General features: G+C 35.2%; 2 protein-coding genes across 3 annotated transcripts in view; both read left to right on the plus strand.

Annotated features, from left to right (window-relative positions):
* Positions 1 to 6593, plus strand: part of fmnl3 (formin-like 3) — a 268194-nt gene extending 261601 nt beyond the window's left edge. Inside the window, exon 25 of the mRNA XM_083570488.1 lies at positions 6582 to 6593. The gene's annotated coding sequence lies outside the window, so the exon portion shown is untranslated. The remainder of the gene's footprint in view (positions 1 to 6581) is intronic.
* A 6707-nt stretch (positions 6594 to 13300) lies between these two features.
* Positions 13301 to 17584, plus strand: r3hdml (R3H domain containing-like). Of its 2 annotated transcripts, none has more exons than XM_083521658.1 (6): positions 13301 to 13421; positions 14074 to 14387; positions 14492 to 14610; positions 15256 to 15358; positions 16869 to 16984; positions 17085 to 17584. In XM_083521658.1, exons 2-6 carry the CDS (start codon positions 14115 to 14117, stop codon positions 17215 to 17217), a joined length of 744 nt encoding a protein of 247 aa, XP_083377784.1. In that variant the 5' UTR covers positions 13301 to 13421; positions 14074 to 14114; the 3' UTR covers positions 17218 to 17584. The 2 variants fall into 2 exon arrangements, with proteins under 2 accessions (XP_083377784.1, XP_083377785.1); XM_083521659.1 differs by lacking the exon at positions 13301 to 13421 and adding an exon at positions 13424 to 13481 and having other exon boundaries at positions 17085 to 17349.
* The last annotated feature ends 607 nt before the right edge of the window (positions 17585 to 18191 follow it).

Raw genomic sequence — 18191 nt, forward strand, 5'->3', positions numbered from 1 at the left:
TAACCAATCAGATTTTAAATTCACCTCTAGAATAGCTCAGCATTTTTCCGTCCTCTGATTGGTTGGTCAGAGGGAAACTGTTACATTTATACACATTAATACATCTGAGTTAGACTTTTTTTTTACACCTACAGAATAAGAAAAATTGATTTGGTCTCAGACATACTTAAAAATATATTTTTATGAAAATCTAGACATCGTGAGGAGGTCGGCCAACCCGGAAGCTAGCTAGCGTGTCTCAGCCCGGGAAAGGGTTTGTTCTCCACTTCCAGACCAGTGAATATGAGCGGTACCACTGGATTACAGCCTCTGAGGAGCGGTGCTAGTTATGAGTCTGTATCTCTTGAGAGAAGGGTTGTATTTTATTAACATTTTAAATTTTTTTGTCATTGTTATTAGACAAATATTGATTCTGAACTGCTCCAGATGTTGTAGGTGGCACAGTTGTGGTTGTAGTGTAGAGGTTTGGAGTAAAATGGTATTTAATAAAATGGTATTCACCCTCCATATGTGAATATGTGAATTGTTATATTGCATTTTTGTATTGTATTGATGGTTTCTATGATTGTGACGTGATAGTGGTGGTATTAAGAGGTGGATTAAGTCAGGTACCTCCCCACTGAAGGCCCAGGTACCAAATGCACGGCCCGCAATTGATATACATACATACACACACACACACACATATATATATATATATATATATATATATATATATATATATATATATATATATATATATATATATATATATATATATATATATATATATGTAATATGTCATTATTTTTGTTTATTTGATTCTGTATCTCACTTTGTTAAATAAATAAATAAATAAATGTTGTTTCCTTTTGTTTCAAGACAAATCATATTTTAAATTCAGTCTTCATCAGCAGAATGAGGAAATTTGTTGATTTTTTTATATTATATTATGGTTAAATATAAAAAAATTACTTCCCGTGGGCTCACCACCTGCAGGAGGGACCTTAAGGGACGGTGCTGTGAGGATTGGGCAGCAGTCGAAGGCGGGGGCCTGCTTAGACTGCTGCCCCCGTGACCCGAATTACGGATAAGCGGGAGAAAATGAATGAATGAATAAATGAATGAATAAAAAAATAAGCGCACATTTTTGTTTGACAATTTTTATAAAAAATATTAATAAATAAATATAAAAAAGGTGAAATTAAAACCTTCAGCGTAACACACATTTATTCTACTCAAATATAAAAAAAAATTCCAACAGGAAATTACTTTTACTCACTAAACATTGGTTTTACTGATGATGTTAAATTCCGCCATGATGAACACATCAAATGATCCATTTAAATCAGTCCGTGCAGAAACATAGCAAAAGTTCAGTTTGGTGTCGATTTACGTCATTTAAAACACCATAATTACTTTCAAACATTTACAAGAGCATTTTTACGAGCTGCCCTGTCACCTGAAAATGTAAACAGGCTTGTCTGTTTGAGCAACTGCTCAGGGCACAGAAAGGGAATTAATGGGAACCTGGTATTTCTAGGTTCTTTTTAAGATACAAGCTTCTCTTTTTAAAATCTTTTTAGATTTACGTTTCTCATGCTTTTTGTTTTTCAACTTCCACTGATCTACAATATTAGATCTGAGGTGAGTTTGGTGCATAGACCCTGGATTATAAAAATTTAACTTTTACTGCTCGACCAAAAATATTTAAAGTTGTGGACTTCTTGACTATGTTGCAAGACCTCTGGGGGCTCCTGGACCCCTGAATAAAAAAAATAAAAAAAGATGCTATAGAAAACATTGTCATATTCGAACTAGCTACGATAAGCCAAGATACTTCAATTTAGTTCAACTCAAGTTTATTTTTATAGCACTTTTAACAATGGCCATTGTCATAAAGCAGCTTTATATAAATAAATAGATCCTAAAATATAAATGTATATGTTAGTACCTTAGTACCTAAATTTAGTGCTTATAAGGTTAACCCTTATAAGTTTATCCCTAAAGTTTTGGTGCACAAGAAGAAAAGGCTCGGTCACCCATAAAATGTAAATGGGTAGGAGGAACATCTAAAAGAACAGAATTAGAAGAATAGCAAAGTGATCATGCCTTGATGTGTAGACAATTAAATGTTGTGACAAATAATGTTCCGCCATACTGTGTAGGGCCGTGTAGGTCAGCTTTTTAAAAGCAATCCAAAACCTGACAAGAAACCAGTGCAATGAATCCAACACTGGAGAGATGTGCTGGTCTTTGTCAGGATTCTCTCGAACCGCCTGCAATTTGTTTCAACTAGATTTAGAAACCTTTGCAAGTAAAGCATTACATTAATCAGTGTATAAAAAAATAAAGTATTGACACATTTTTCAGCAACAGATAAAGATAACTTGGGGTGCAGTCATGCAAAAAAAAATTTTTTAACTGTATTGTGAACGTGAGGATCGAAAGTAATGTTTGTGTCAATAATCACCCCCAGATTTTTACATTTTTAATTGAAACTCTAGAGCAGAGCCCTAAAGCTTCTTAAGTAGCTTCTATAATATCCAGTAGAGGGCAGTATAATCAATGCAAGAGGTGAAATTCAAGTAGCAAAAATGTATCCAGAGACCAGTAAAGGGTATATATATAAACACCCAAAGTAAAAAAGATGTTTTAAAGCTTTCAGCCATTCTATAGAACCTATTAGGAATCATTTTCACTGAGATTTGTTCAGCACTGATATTTCTGGTCGTTTTTTACTTCTGAAATGATTTTCCAATCTAATCCTTCATAAAGTCCTGCTCGATGACATTTTCAGATTTCGATCTCTGCTGCAAGTGAAAGCACGCTTTGCCCTCAGTGCACTCTTGTCTTGGCAAGGATGTGGATATTCAAAGTCCTGATTCCTAGAACAAATCTCACATTTGGCTTCATTGTGTCTCCATTCTGCTTTCCAGCACCATGCCAGACTGTGCTGTCTGAAATACCGGCATTTTAACAAGAGATGGCCATGAATTTTACTGTTGTCTGGCTGTGAGTATACTTTGGATGTGGTCTAGGAGCACAGGGTGCATTTGGATCTTCTGTGTTTTTTTCTGCACTTCTTTTTCAGTGTAAGTTTGTGTTGTTTGGACATTTCAAGAGCAGAACTGTTGCCAAATGACTTGAGTGTGTCAAAAGAAAAAGAATTAAGCACGTTGGGAGCGCAAAGTGAGACCATCCAAGGCTTGTTTTGAAGACATCGCTGCAACATCTGCAGCGGAAACATGTGTGTATAGGTTCACCTAGATGGATGAAATCCTTGTATAAATGTCCTGGATGTATTAAAGTGCACATCTGTGTCTGCGTCTCTTAACGAATGAGTTGCGATTTCAATGATTTGTACAGTTGTTGTAGTCCAAAAACGAAAAACAAGAACACATTTGTCTTGCTGGTTCTGAGAAAAGGCACTGCACGTGTTTTAAGTTGGACCTACTGTGTAGTTTTTCTGTTCTGGTTGTTCCCAGTACCAGGGTCATTATCATTTCAGGAGCAGGCCATGGTCACATTTATGCACATGATTATGATTTTATAAATATCATAATTATCGGCACCTTTTAACAGAATAAAAAAGGACATTTTTCAGAAAAAAAAAAAGAAAAACTTCAACAATTAATATATGAATATGAATACAATATTAAGGTCAAATTAATCATTTAATGAGTGCAAATGCATACAAACACAGATATTTAGGATTGGAAAAAAGCTCCAAAAGTTCTAGGAAGCTTCTGTAGGTTGCCATTTTGAGCCCAGCTACAAAAGTCCAAAAATCTGAGGCATCAGACCAAAGAGATGCATTTTTCCTTTTTATTCAGTGTTTGTGTTTTAAACAAGTTAACAATAGTGCACACACATTATTTCTTCTTACAGTCTACACAGACCATACACTGTTACCATGGCTGCTTTTCTCTGCTGGGCTCAGGATCATTTCAAGAATTACCGTACTTTGATATTTATTGCACAAGACCCTATTCTGATTAGTAGCAACACTGAGTCCCTAGTATATTCTGATGTCTATCATATTCTGATGTCTATAGTTTTTCAATATATCTGTACTACACACATCTCAATGATTTTGGAAAGACCATGTTGAGGTCTAGCATTCTGCAATCGCATATAACAATAATAAATTAAGCTGAATTTATAGTTCACATTACCAAAGAATCAGAATGTCTTTTATGCCTGCCAGATTTCTGAAAATCTGTACCTTTGCCAAATGATTATTTTATTATTTAAGTTTCTCAAATGATCATTTTAGTTCAATTTCCGCTCCACCTCCATTTAACGCCTCCCAAATTCGGCAGCCAACATCTAAGTGTTGAAACTAAGTTGCTGAAAAGTCACGGACGCTACAGAGTTACAGTGTGCTTTTGTACTCCAGTGTCTAGACAGAGTGATGTCATGTAGTGGAAGATGCAAGATTGCTTCTGGCTTAAGGTTTCTCCAGACTCATCCTGCACTAAAGCCGGCTGAGATTTATTAGTCTTCTTGTGACTGGGCCTGGAAACACTTCCTGCTTACAAAGAAGACTTTCCGAAATCCATATGTATGAAGTCCAATTGGAAAATTTTGATATTTGGTAGCACCTACACTTGCATAAAACCTTTGCAACCCAGTTGGTAATGATGCCATAAAACTGTATAGATTTCCATAATGCCCTATAAATCTATAATATAGATTTATGAATCACTTAGAACCATGTTATAATGCTCTTATATAAATGTATTTCGGTAGGTACCTTTATAACTAATAATGCATAATTACAAAGCAACATTCAGTAAAGAAATACATTATTAACATTTCAAATTGCTTATTTATGCAGTTATCCACTTAGACAGTCACAATCACATTGGCAGCAGCTCATTGAGCAAATTGTTTGAATAGAAGCCAAAAGCTTCAATAAATGTTCACATTCCATATCAGACTGTTTCAAGATAAAGGGAAGGCCATAGTAAGTTGAATAACCACTCTTTACAACCATGGTGAGCAGAAACGCATTTTAAATTGTCAAACCTTAAACCAGATACTACAAATACAGGAGACCCCATTGGTTTTCACTACTGTCATAAAATAATAGGATGTGTGTGTAAGGTGTGTGTATTGGTTCACCATAATTGAATATTCACCTGCTCTTTTTTCCCCAAAAGTTTTCATATACATTTTTTGATTTATGCTTTATAATTATTCATAGGTAATTGTTAATTATTTGGGCAGTACAGCACATGATATTGTAACAAATAGTGTTACCGTAATTTCCGGACTTTAAAGCGCACCCATATATAAGCCTCACTGAATTTTACAAATATTTTTATTTTTAACATAAATAAGCCACACCTGTCTATAAGCCACATGTCTACACTAATGTACTTTACACAGGCTTTAACGAAAGACACGGTGTAACAGGTGAAATATGTTGCGCTTCCTTTAGGAGCATAGCGGTATTTTGGGAATAGCATGCCACTGCATTTTTCCGATATTACTGCGTGTGTTCAAGACCAAGGATTATGTCCTTATCATTTTCTGATGAAGTTTCTTTGACTAACCCGTAACGCTGTTGCCAAGAAAAATAAAAAAGCACGAGTTTTGGAAACCTGTCTGTGCTTATATGATTTCTGTTGTAACTGGAGTTAGCGAGCTCTCCCTTCACCCAGACTCAACGCGCTACAACGGCTTGTATCTAAACAGCAGCCTACCAAGAAAGTCATTGTTCACTGTCTTCCTCCTTCCTTTCACAACTATTTCTCTGGGGAGTTTATCTTTTGGCATCATCGTGCGTTTAAAAAAAACTTTTTTCTCCCGATGCCATGCAGCTCAGAACACGGGTGAGGTGCTTTTTTTTCGTTTCCATACGGAATTTTATTGGTCTTATGTTATGGAGTTCAGTTTTTTGGCTTGAAGTTTGTGAAACTGGGAAAAACCCAGGAAAAATTCATAAACTAGCCGATCATTGTTTAAGCCGCGGGATTCAAAACGTGGGAAAAAAGTAGCGGCTTATAGTCCGAAAAATACGGTACTTGTTTTCCAATATAATTAGAAGACAGGACCATTTATAACATTTTAATATAGATTTATGGGACAATTACAGTTTACAATGAGGTAAATTAACCTTCGAATTATTTATAAATTCAAAAGTCCAAACCATTTCTTTTTTACCAGTACTATACAGCTTGGATGGATAGTGGACGTCTTTTTCAAGGTGAATATTTGCCCCAACGTTTCTCCAGCTGAACCTGGAAGATGTGTGTCCTCGCTTCTCCTGCAAGCAAGCAATCAATTCTTCCACTGACTCATCGTCGATTTTCTTTCAGGAAATGTCAACCAGTATGAGCCCCATTGTCTGCATTTCCTTTCAAACAACCCATCCGAGTGAGCAGCTCCTCTGCTTTGTAAATTTGTTTTTCGGTCTGCCAGAAAACAAAGTTTGGACTGCTGACATGAGAAATGGATCACTACACAGGGAGCAGCGAGGGCACGGGAGGCAGCAAGGCCAAGACCTGGAGAGTTGGATGTGGGTTGCGTAGTGATACACATCACACAGAATCTAAGAGACACATCACATCACATCACTCTTTTTTTTGCAGCAGCAGCAGCAGCAAATGGCATCATCACACCACCATTTTTCTGTTCATTCTGTCTCCACTAGTTTTTCTTGAAGTGCTAATTCAGTGCTATTCAGTTGAAACATGGAGTTTAGATATAAAGACACAAAGTTTACTGTAACCACCACAACGCCCCCTGTCTTCTTTTCTTTTCCAAAGAGATAACCGCACAGCTGTGCAACTTTGTTCTTCAACCCATTCATTCTTTCTTACTCTGTCTTGTTCTGCCAGGTTTTTTTTTTCTTGCAAGTGATAAAGATGTAATGATTTGTAATGGTTCAAATGAATGCAGTTTAGTTTGTAACAAACCAACTAGCAGTTATAAGAAAAATATATACTGTACGGTGATATTCAGAAGTGGGGCTGTGGATGACTGCTTTGTAGCCCAGACTGCTAATTGTTCATGATGTGAGATTACACAAAGAAATACCTCATTTATTGCCTAGAATTGATTTCACAATGACATATTTTACACACTTTACAATATTTATAAAAAAAAAAAAACGTTGCAAAAATGCAGGATGAATACAAAATATAAATATATACTGTAAATATGTAAATGCAATTTTTGTTCTAATAAAGGTGATTGAGGTGGAGTACATATGCAGCCCCCTCTGGGCCGCATATGGCAGCAGGTTATTAAATAAACCCCGGCCCCCAATCCTTTCCCACCACAACACACAAACACGCTTTAAATAAGGGCAAATCAGATTCGACTACATAAGTCCTTAGTCAAAATAATAATAAATAAATATATTTACTATACAGTTTGTGCAGGGTATGTAAAGAGAGGCAGTACAAATAATAATGCAAGCGAGGCAGTGCAATGATTGTTTTCCCCAAATAAATCCTAGGTGCAGGGTTGCAATATAGTGAACCTTGTTGGTTGTGTTAATGTAACATATGAAATGAGTATGGTATGGGCTTTTCTTTTTTTGCCTGCCCGGATTGTTTGATATTTCCGTTCAGCATTTTTCCCCCTCGCTACTCATATGTGATGACAGAACTCTTAAGTATGTGGCAGAATTGACATGGTTGTGCTTCTTGCTAAATATAAATTGCTACACTACACTAGAGTCTGTTGTAGTCTGGGAGTGCAGGAGGTCGTTGTGTAGATCCTTTACATAAAACTGGTAAGTGTTTCAGCTCAGGAGCACATCTATTGAATGTAACCAATGATATAGGGTCGTTGAGCAAACCTGATATAGCTGTTTGTTTTTTTTTGTAAATATATACTAGGAATGTGTCAATGTTTAAAACAAGTATCCGTTCAATAAATCCAACAAATATTTCTTTGTAACAAAAAGAAAGTGGGAGAAACAGATGTGACCAGTAAACTTTGACCCAAGAGTTATAGGTTGACCCTGGAAACTGCTAACCTCAAAAGGAAAACAACCTTAATGGTGGACGATAAAACACAAAGTGACAAGGCTCCTTGTAGCTGCGAAGTCTTTGTTCGAGCAATTTTTCATTCTTAACTACAACGAGGTTTGAAACATAAAATTTAAAATTTCAGATGTATTTGTACAGAGCTATTATGGATAATCTCCGATTGTAAATAACTATAGTGAAATCTACAGCAAAGAAGTATGCTGTCAGTATTTATGATGCATGTTTTTCAAATATGTATCTCAAATATAAAATACTATTTTGTGATTTGTATTTGAGAGGGCTGATGAAAATGGTTTCATATTTTGTGTCCAAATATTGTATTTTTGTAGTTTTAAAATACTGTAAAATACTTTGTAAGACGTCTGCATGATGACATCATTAAAATGCAGCCTCTGATTGGTGCCTACTCAATAGTTTGCCCAGACATGTTGAGATCAGAACAGAAAATTGATCCATATGGAAGAAGGTGGTGAACAAAGAGATGTGCAGGCTGCCAGCTTTCAAATAAGTGACCAATGATTGATAAATAAATATTTTATTGCAAAATATTGTTCCCTAATCCAAGCAGCTGTTTGGTAGGATCATGATTTTGCATACCATTACATGAACGACTGCCTGACACATAATATATTATTATATTTATGATTAAAAATCAAATGATTAATTAGTTAGAAACTAGTTGCTATAAAAACGGGTGCCATCAGTTGTTTTCTTATGAATGTTTTCTTTGTATTTAAATGAGTCAGTGTTGCTACTGCAAAGTAGCCCTTCGTTACCAAACACTGTATAACTAAATTAGGATACAATTATGAGTTAGAACTGTTGAACATATTCTTCTGAGAGATCACAAGAATTATATATGTGCATGTTTGATCTGTTAAATGGTTGCATATGTCAGATTTATTGCATGACTCTGCCAGAGAAAAGCTGTTGCTATCAAATATTGTTTGCTTGATCAGCTCTGTGTAATTGTGAAATAACAGATCAAATATGCCAATTGATGGAAGGTTTGAGAAGAAATTTCAAAGTATTTTGTAGTATTTCCTAAATATAAAAATACAGCTTTTTTATTTAAAAATACATTTTGATGTATCTTTGATGTATCTTTGCCCAATTATTGCTTGACGAAAGGATGTCCAGCATTTATGCACAATGCACAAAGCCAGCTCCGTGCATATATGCTTTACATTGGTTGAAGTGGAAGATCTTAAGTGTCCTGCTATAGAGCTAAACCCTACTGAACACCTTTGTGATTAATTGGAACACTGATTGAACCCCAGACCCCCTAAACTCATCTCATTACGAACACCCTTGAAGCAAAATGATCCCAAAGCTCCAAAAGCTTGTAATGTTAGTAAAGATTCTCTCCAACACTGAGCAGAGAAGTAACAAATACTTTTTCAACCTACCACTGGTATCATTTTCTGACTATCACACACTACAGATGTAGGCTAGCCTACGAAGCTAACAATCGAGGCAGAAGGCAACACAAAGTTTGGCTAACGTGGATAAGACAGAGGAAGTCAGCGATGTAAACATGACTGAGAACAGTTTTGTGAAAAGGTATAGTATGTACTTCAACTTTTCATAGAGTCTTTTAGAACATGAGTATCTGTACTTCTACTTGTGTGAAAGATGTGTGTATTTTTGCCCCCTGACACCGAGTTTTAACAGGATACACCTTGAACATGAGTTTTTGCATCCTTGGTTAAGATTAACATCATATTCATTATGAACTATTAGTATTGTGGTTGAATAATGCCTATAGTGCTCCATGCCAGTTCTGGCAGTGTATGTTTGTATTGTTCATTGTGAACACACTCACACACACTTCTGCTTTAAATGTAATATATTTGAAAGAGGTTGTTGTTTCACAGATTCTTTCCCCCCAAAAAAACATCTTTTTGGTTTTCTATGATTATAAAGGTCTGCACTAGAACAGTCAGGTCAGCTCTTTACAATGTTTATAAAGCAAGTAGTTTTACAGTGTTTAAGAAGCCATTTTGTTTGGTGGTGAGTTTTGTGTGGTATTTGAGTGTTTAATGTATACATGCAAGGCTAATAAAGCGAATAAAAAAAGAAAAATAAATATTTCCAATAAAAAATTCCATCCAGCTTCAATTTTAAATAGGTTAAAAAAGGGTTATTGAGAATTACTGTGTAACTAATGCTTTCATAATAATTAATTATTCTCTAGCACATAAGCACATAATCAAGCACATACATTAACAGCCAGTTGATTCACATCTAGAAATTATATTCTTATTAATAATAGTTTAGTGTTAACATCTGATTAACAAATTTATATAATTAATAATGTAATGCCTTCTTAATCATGCATTATCACTTACATTACAACAGTGTCACCATGGCTACAGATACATAAGAAATGTAAAGCGTCCATCACACAAGTCCCCATGTACAATACTATACAAATGATAAAGTATTACAATAAGCAAAATAGTACAAATATGCATTACAGCTTGCATTATTGTCAAAGGTTCTCTTACGTAAAATTGATCGACACCTTCCGACAAATCAGAATTGAGAATTCAGCAGGACAGTGGCATAGCAGAGTGAACATCTGCAAACAGGATAGTAATTGTCCATGAGTTGAGCTGTTAACGTTTCAAAGTAATGGATCGGATCAAAGACGCAAAACTTAGTTGAATTGAAAAGATTAATGTAAGTCGTTTGGATAAGGACGTGTACCAAATGCTGTAAATGTGCATAAATGCTGGGACAGTTATACTTCAGAGGCTATGTTAGTGGAATTAAATCCCACTCTTGTGCTTGTCTACATTTTTTTTATATACAGTGGGGTCTAAAAGTCTGAGACTACACTGAAAAGCTGGGATTGTTTCTCATTTACAATTGGAAACAAGCAAGTGCATGTTCAATATCTTAACTATTTAACATTGAAGATCCTGCATTATTTAAAAATTTGGGATAATAACCATATGGACCTGTACAAAAGATTATGTTTTCATGTTCGTGTGCTTCCTCGAATGGATATGATCAAAAATTGGAGCGTAAAGTTTTGCAAACTTGTGGAGTTCCGCTCAAATGCACACCGAGATTAGAGCAAGAAATGGCGTGATGTAGCAAATACTAAGAAACTTTGTAATTCAAGAAAAGCATTCTAGTGCACCTGCCTGTATAATATATTGGATTATTCTCTGTATAAAGCAAGACCTAATTCTAAACTTGTCACCTCAGAGACAATATTATATATTTACTCTTAAAAACTAACACTAAGGAACTATTGCTAGCTCTACAGTGGACCACATTGGTGTTTGTTGGTCTGAGGGAAAATAAAACATGCATCATTTCACTATAGCAACATTGGGGTGAGCGTTAACCAGACTCTGCAAATACTGTAAAGCTTCACAGTGTTTATAGTAAATGCTGAAAGAGCGTATGCCCTGGTGGGGGGAACCCTCTTGCCAGTTCGGTGATGTCATTCATTCGGCAGACATTTGTCCAGAACGAAAAACAAGCTTTTGTAGGAAATGGTTTAATTAGCCATATGTGGAAGACTAACAAAACACACAGACTTAATAGGTGTATCTAAGTAGCTAATTCTGTTTCACTTTGCAGCACTCTGTGTTGTCTCAGTGACCCTGTGCGGTGGATCTGTGCCAGTTCGTGGCATGTACCTTGGCACTACAAGAAGTCTAGGTTGAGATGTGTTGCACATGGCATGATTCCTTCAAGTCTTCCTGGAATCCTGGACATCTGGTGCACTGGCTTTTGTCTGATCGATCCTTTTTTTCCTCTCTTTCATCCCCGCCAAGCGCTTTGTTGTACTGCTTTGTCGTGGTAATAGAGATGCAAGCACAAGCCCACCTCACATAATCAAAGCATTAGATCAGGATCAAGTGTTCAAACAATGTTAGAGTGACACACATACATGGTATATGACATTAGCTAGTAATAAATGAAATATAAGAAATATACTAAACAAAAAATAAATAAAACCAAATACTAAATAAAGATCACTGGTGGATGTAGCAGCAGTGCTAGCATAAATATATTTGCCATTTATTTTTCTAATTAAAATAGTTCATTAAAAAATATCTGTATAACAACTGACAAATATTGAATAAATGCTAGTAATCCAAAGTAAATCCATGAATCTTTTAATAAACCTCCATTACTTCATCAGCTGTCATCTCAATATCTCTGAACTCAAAGTGTAGGTAGCTACTAGCTTTCAAAATTAACCAGAGAAAAATACATCATTCTGATTGGTTAATATTTTCTTACTATAGCAGCTTTTAGCCAATAAAATGTAAACAAATCAACTAGGATGCAAACATGAACCATTTGATGATCATATCATTGTTTTTAAAAACTTAACTCAAAGCATATGTTATATGTATATGGCAAAAATCACAATAATCAGATAATTATCAGATAATAATCACAATAATCAGATTATTCTCTTACTTATGACTTGGTTGCTCAATTATAAGACACTTTGCCATAGTTTCATCTTAATAAAAAGATTATTATGACTTGGTAACTCATATTAATATAATATACTGTATATTCATATTATGTTATAGTTGAAGCTATTATTTCACAATAAAGAGAGACTGTGATGGTTAAAGATGACTTCCCATCACATGGTTATTATAGCTGATGCACTATTGATTCAAAAGTGTGATTTGAGATAGGGTCTGAGATATCATTATGACTATAACCAGCAAATTTGAAATAGCAAAAATGTCTCGGACGGCATCTTGGAAGGCTTTATCCAAAATGTTAACAAAGTATTAGCCATGGACAGAGATGAATTTGAAGAAATATGGCGTATACTTTTAAAACTGCATATATTTTTCATTAATCGTGTGATTTTATGTTAACATTAACACATAACATAACAGATTATACACTATTTTTCTCCAAAAATGATTAGACCCACAGTATATTTGAGGAGTTCAGGCAATTCATTTATCAATGGACTTCAGTATGTGTGGATCTTGGTGCACTGGTAAGTAACAAATTATGTGATTCTTTTTTTTAAATAACAAATCATTTAAACCCAGCAGTTAAAAATTAATAAAACAACCCTGAAGAACAAGTTCCAAACCCCCAGGTGAAGTTTTACATTCCTATTGATTATTTCTGTTTAGAAGAAAAGAATCATTTGTGGGTTTTGGCTGAAGATGCCTGGTGCTCATGCCGAGAGTGTGTGCTGAAAAAGCAAAAACTCGCATCAATGTGTTTCGTGAACCCAGGGACCATCCCTGTGAGGGCTGAAGAAGCACAGAGCGTCTGCTCTTCGACGTCAGATGGCTTCAGTCACCGCAAGTCCTGTTAAGTACTGTCAAGACGTGTCGTTTGCAAAGGCTGGCGTTTAAGTGCAGATCACTTCTTGCTTCCAGGCTCAGCTGCACCAAAGTGCTGGATTTCTGACTGAAGGTATGCAGAGTGAGGAGCTTTCACGCTTTCGCTAGAGGGACTGTAGGGCTTAAATACAAGGTAAACCAAAAGCTGGTGTTTAATTTTTTGTGTGTTTTAAGATGATGTGTGCATCTGCTCAACTAGCTCCATTTGTGCACTCATTTTTTTTTTTACAGAAAATCCTTCTTAATTTTATGACTTTTCTTAATTTGTTTGCAAATAATGTGCTTTTCTTGGTCTGAAAACACAATTTTTTATCTTTTTTTTCATACACACACACACACACACACACACACACACACACACACACACACACACACACACACATTTTATATATATATATATATATATATATATATATATATATATATATATATATATATATATATATATATATATATATATAAAGTTGAATAAATACTAATACTGATACCGATATTAATATTAATTAGAAACTTTATATTTAAAATACATTTCATGCAGAATTCATTCATTCAAAATGAACCAAATATTTTCCTCACAATATTTATATATTTACAATTGCATCTTTGTCCATGTGCATGTTGTCCATTATGCCATCATTTGTCCATTATGCCATCATTTACAAGAATGCTTTTTAATGTCTAGTTTAAAAATCTTAATCTAAATAAATGAATCCACTTCTGCACAGTGGAAGGATTTTACCCTGGAAGCTCCTTACACAGCAACACCATGAGTAACAGTCATCTGGTCTTGGCTGCCATCTTGTGGGTGATGCCATGCACCAGAGTGGCTATTACTCTGACCAACACCACAGAACTTTCTCCCATCATTGCTGAGTCTGAGTTTGGAATTGACCTGAGCTGGAACAACACAAGCAGCATCGATGTGCCTCATATCCGGAGAAAGCGCTACATTTCCTCCCGGGATATGATGGCTTTGCTGGACTACCACAACAGTGTGCGATCTCAGGTTTTCCCACCTGCTGCGAACATGGAGTACATGGTAGTTTGCCTCCTATTTAGTTATGAAATCATTAAAAGTGTGTCTAACAACTGACTCCATTTACAGTTTTATTTAGAGAGGCTTCTCATTATTTTTTTGAAAAGGTGTGGAATGACAGACTTGCTAAATTGGCTGAATCCTGGGCCTTGCAGTGCAAATGGGATCATGGGCCATCACATGTCATGAGGTACACGGGCCAGAACCTGTCCATCACCACCGGAAGGTATTAAAAGTTTGCTGGGTTAAATTATGATTACTCTTATATTTATAATTTGGCTTGTTTTATTATTATATAGCATCATTCAATACTTTACATTCTTTATACAGTCCTGTTTTGCATGATAATTGAGTCCACTATTGAATAAAATGAGCAGGTTCAGGACAACATCTTTGGACTGGTCCAAATTTCTCAGTCTGGGACCAAAAAATATTATTGATTTGATCAAATGAATTGAAAAAAGCGACAATTATTTAGAAAAATATATATATTATTATTAACATACAGTATATCAAGGCATTTCTTGAAGGCAAAATTTCCATTGGCAATATTATATGTGTATTGCAAACATTGATACACATCTGTTTCTTTTTTAATCATTCAAACCTAATAAAGACTTAATAATGACGCCTCTATAAACCATTCATGCATCAGCATGGCTGTTTTCAGAGCTTATATTTGTAAATGATAATAATTTTTGAACTCTTATATCACCTCAGATTGTATGACTGACTTCTAAATTCTTTTTAAATAGTTTTTGACAACCTAGAGTGTTCAGAACATTTTCTGATCAAAACCCTGTTTTCTTCAAAGACCTTCTTAGGATTCACCCCAAAAAGAAGACCTAACAATGTGGTCATTTTCCTGTAGGTATAGATCAGTCATTGAGCTGGTAAAGTCATGGCATGATGAGAAGTATTCCTTCTCCTACCCCAACAGATGCACCGGCTCTGTCTGCACCCATTACACACAGGTATGCCTTATGAAAAAGAGAAAAAGAAAAAAAACGAAATAAAAGAGCAAATTTCAGAAACAACACTCTGTGGTCAGGGGATAAGAGCAAATCTTTCTTCCCCCTGTGTGGATTTCCATTTAAAGGCATAAAATTCATGTAAGACTCCTGCTATATTAATTAGTATACACTTAGAATGATCTTTGGCACTACAATGTATGTCTGATCACATTGCAAGCAAACACATTGTTTATTCATTCTTCTTTATTAGTGGTGTCATTTACAGATACATCCACATACACACATACACCTGCCTCAGGTAGACAATACATGTAGTCTATTTATGGATAATGAACATCTTTTAAACTGCATTGAAGAAATGGGACAGGGCTGGATGTAATGAAATGATACAGTCTGCCTCAGGTAAAGTAACACATGCACATGAACATGAACTGAAATGGATTTACATTCCCACTGTGGTGAAGGATTTGGAATGCCACAGACATTTTCACATTTTAGGCCAAATAAAGGCCAAATGACTTACTTTCTTTCTGTTTGTGGGGATTGAGAAGAACCTGGAGGAAACACACATTGACCTGGGGAGAACATGCAACATCTGATCTATAGCCATCTTTTTTCACCAACTGTGAAAGGAATTTAACAGCCATGTACCCAAGAGCTTCATCTTGAAATATACTGTATGCATACTATATATGCTATATACATTCTCAACCATTGGATCTGTTGGCAAATCCAACATAGAAACATAAATGGAAGAATGTGAAAAAGAGAGTGATGACGTGACCTGTTAGAATTGACAATAAACACTATTGGTATTAGATAGGATTGATATCGCTGACTCTTATGTACATACACAGTATTTGCTATATTATTTTAGTAACAAAACATTTCTTTTGAAATTACAATAGGAAATGGTTAAATTTCTATGCTTTGAAGCACAGGTCTAGTTTGTTAGATGTAAAATGTTACAAGTATGGATTAAATCGTAGATAAAATACACCGTCTGTGGGATTAAAAGCTGCTTTATCGCTGCATTTATTTGGTATTTCGGTAAATTAGGTTATTTATGGATATTGTACATCCATTAAATGGCATTGAGGACATGGGACAGGACTTTTAAGGCCTTAGGTATAGTAAAACACATGCACATGAATTATAACGCATTTAAAAAATCCCACTGTGGTGATGCATTTGAAATGGCACCACCATTTTTATTTCTGCTACACACTAGTTTATTACCATGAAAGTATTAACAGTGTGCAAATAAATGACAATAAAACAATAGGCTTGTGTCCCATCAAAATAGCAACACATTAATGTTATCCTGCAATTTACGCTTGTGTTTGCATGGGGAAATATTTAGAAATTTCTTCAGTTTTTTTTATAAAGTTACATAAAACAAAACCTTGTAATTTCATACACAGGTTAAAACAGTGCTTAAAATTATTTGGGAAGGAGATTTTTCAACCAGATTGATGTGTCTTTAAACCATGTTAATTTTGGATTGCAGATGGTATGGGCCAGCACCAATAGGATTGGGTGTGCCATCAACAGGTGTTCAAATATGTATGTGTTTGGTACAAAATGGAAACAAGCCACCTTGCTAGTCTGCAACTACTCCATCAAGTAAGATTCAATACAAATAGTCTCAAAACCTGTATCATTTACACAACCTTTATGTTAAGTATTGTAAGTTATAATAACCGTGTTGTTGCTTGTTTTGCAGAGGTAACTGGGTCGGAGTAGCTCCATACAAGACAGGAAAGCCATGTTCAGCTTGTCCTTCTGTTTATGGCGGATCGTGTAACAAGAATCAGTGCTCCACATCAAAACGCAGGAAGAAGCTTAAGAGGTTTTAGTCACACTGAGTAAAGCGAATGAATTGTGATTGACCCAAGAACTTGGAAGCACATTTTTTGTGTTGCACCACTATTAAATTTGATTGTGTGTTTTGTAAAATATAGCCTATTTTACACTTTTTTACACCACACTTTAACTAACAAATAATAACACACACTGCCCCACTATTTTAATTGTCATAGTCTTCCCAAGAGTCAGTCCTGTGACTCTGTCGTTGTCTCTCGTCCTGTCCCTGGACTGTTTGCACTGTTTTGTATATTTGCATTACTGTAAGAGTGGAATTGCCGTTAGGTTCGCGTTGAGAGTTAAGCACTTTTATGGTTTGTGTACACCCAATAAAGTTTCTAACCTTATGGCATAAGCTTATTTAGAGTTGAGTTGTTGTTTCGCCATATTCAAGTTATTATCTTCTACACATAGGTTAGAGTCGTTGCAACGTAGTTGTGTTTGGGAATGGGGTTTATGAAAAAAGAAAGAAAGAAATAAAATAAAAAATAAAATACAGTCATGTCTTCAAATTCTTAAAATTAAAAAAAATATATATATAAATATATATATATTTAATTATTATTATTAATTATTATTATTATTATTCATATTAATATTAATAATAATAATTAATATTACATTGATAACGACTAAAATATGATTTCTATATACTTTTTCCATTATATTACATCAGTTTCTGATTACTGTGCACCTGACACTTTCGTTCTGTTCAAATTTAGCTTCTGATCCTTGACCTGCGGTTAGTGAGAGGGTGAAAACAGCCTTTTATCACCTCCATACAGTTTTCTGTTCATCCATCAGGACCACTTGTGCTATAAAACATGAGCAAAATGGCTTTTAAAACCATAAACTGCGAGAACAGGACCACTTCCTGTTCATACAGGGAATTGGCTACAGTATTGTTTTACAGCAGTGTTATACTGTGTGGCAAGGAGGAACAAACAACGTACAGCATCATTAGAAG

Source organism: Silurus aristotelis, assembly GCF_946808225.1.
Source record: "Silurus aristotelis genome assembly, chromosome: 19".
NCBI classification, from domain to species: domain Eukaryota; kingdom Metazoa; phylum Chordata; class Actinopteri; order Siluriformes; family Siluridae; genus Silurus; species Silurus aristotelis.

What these genes read in the sequence shown, in the direction of transcription:
- r3hdml (XM_083521658.1), top strand. Translation starts at nt 14,115, where the DNA reads ATGAGTAACAGTCATCTGGTCTTGGCTGCCATCTTGTGGGTGATGCCA. An exon ending in CTGTCCATCACCACCGGAAG is followed by an intron (nt 14,611 to 15,255) that starts GTATTAAAAGTT and finishes ATTTTCCTGTAG; the next exon opens with GTATAGATCAGTCATTGAGC. An exon ending in TCTGCACCCATTACACACAG is followed by an intron (nt 15,359 to 16,868) that starts GTATGCCTTATG and finishes TTTGGATTGCAG; the next exon opens with ATGGTATGGGCCAGCACCAA.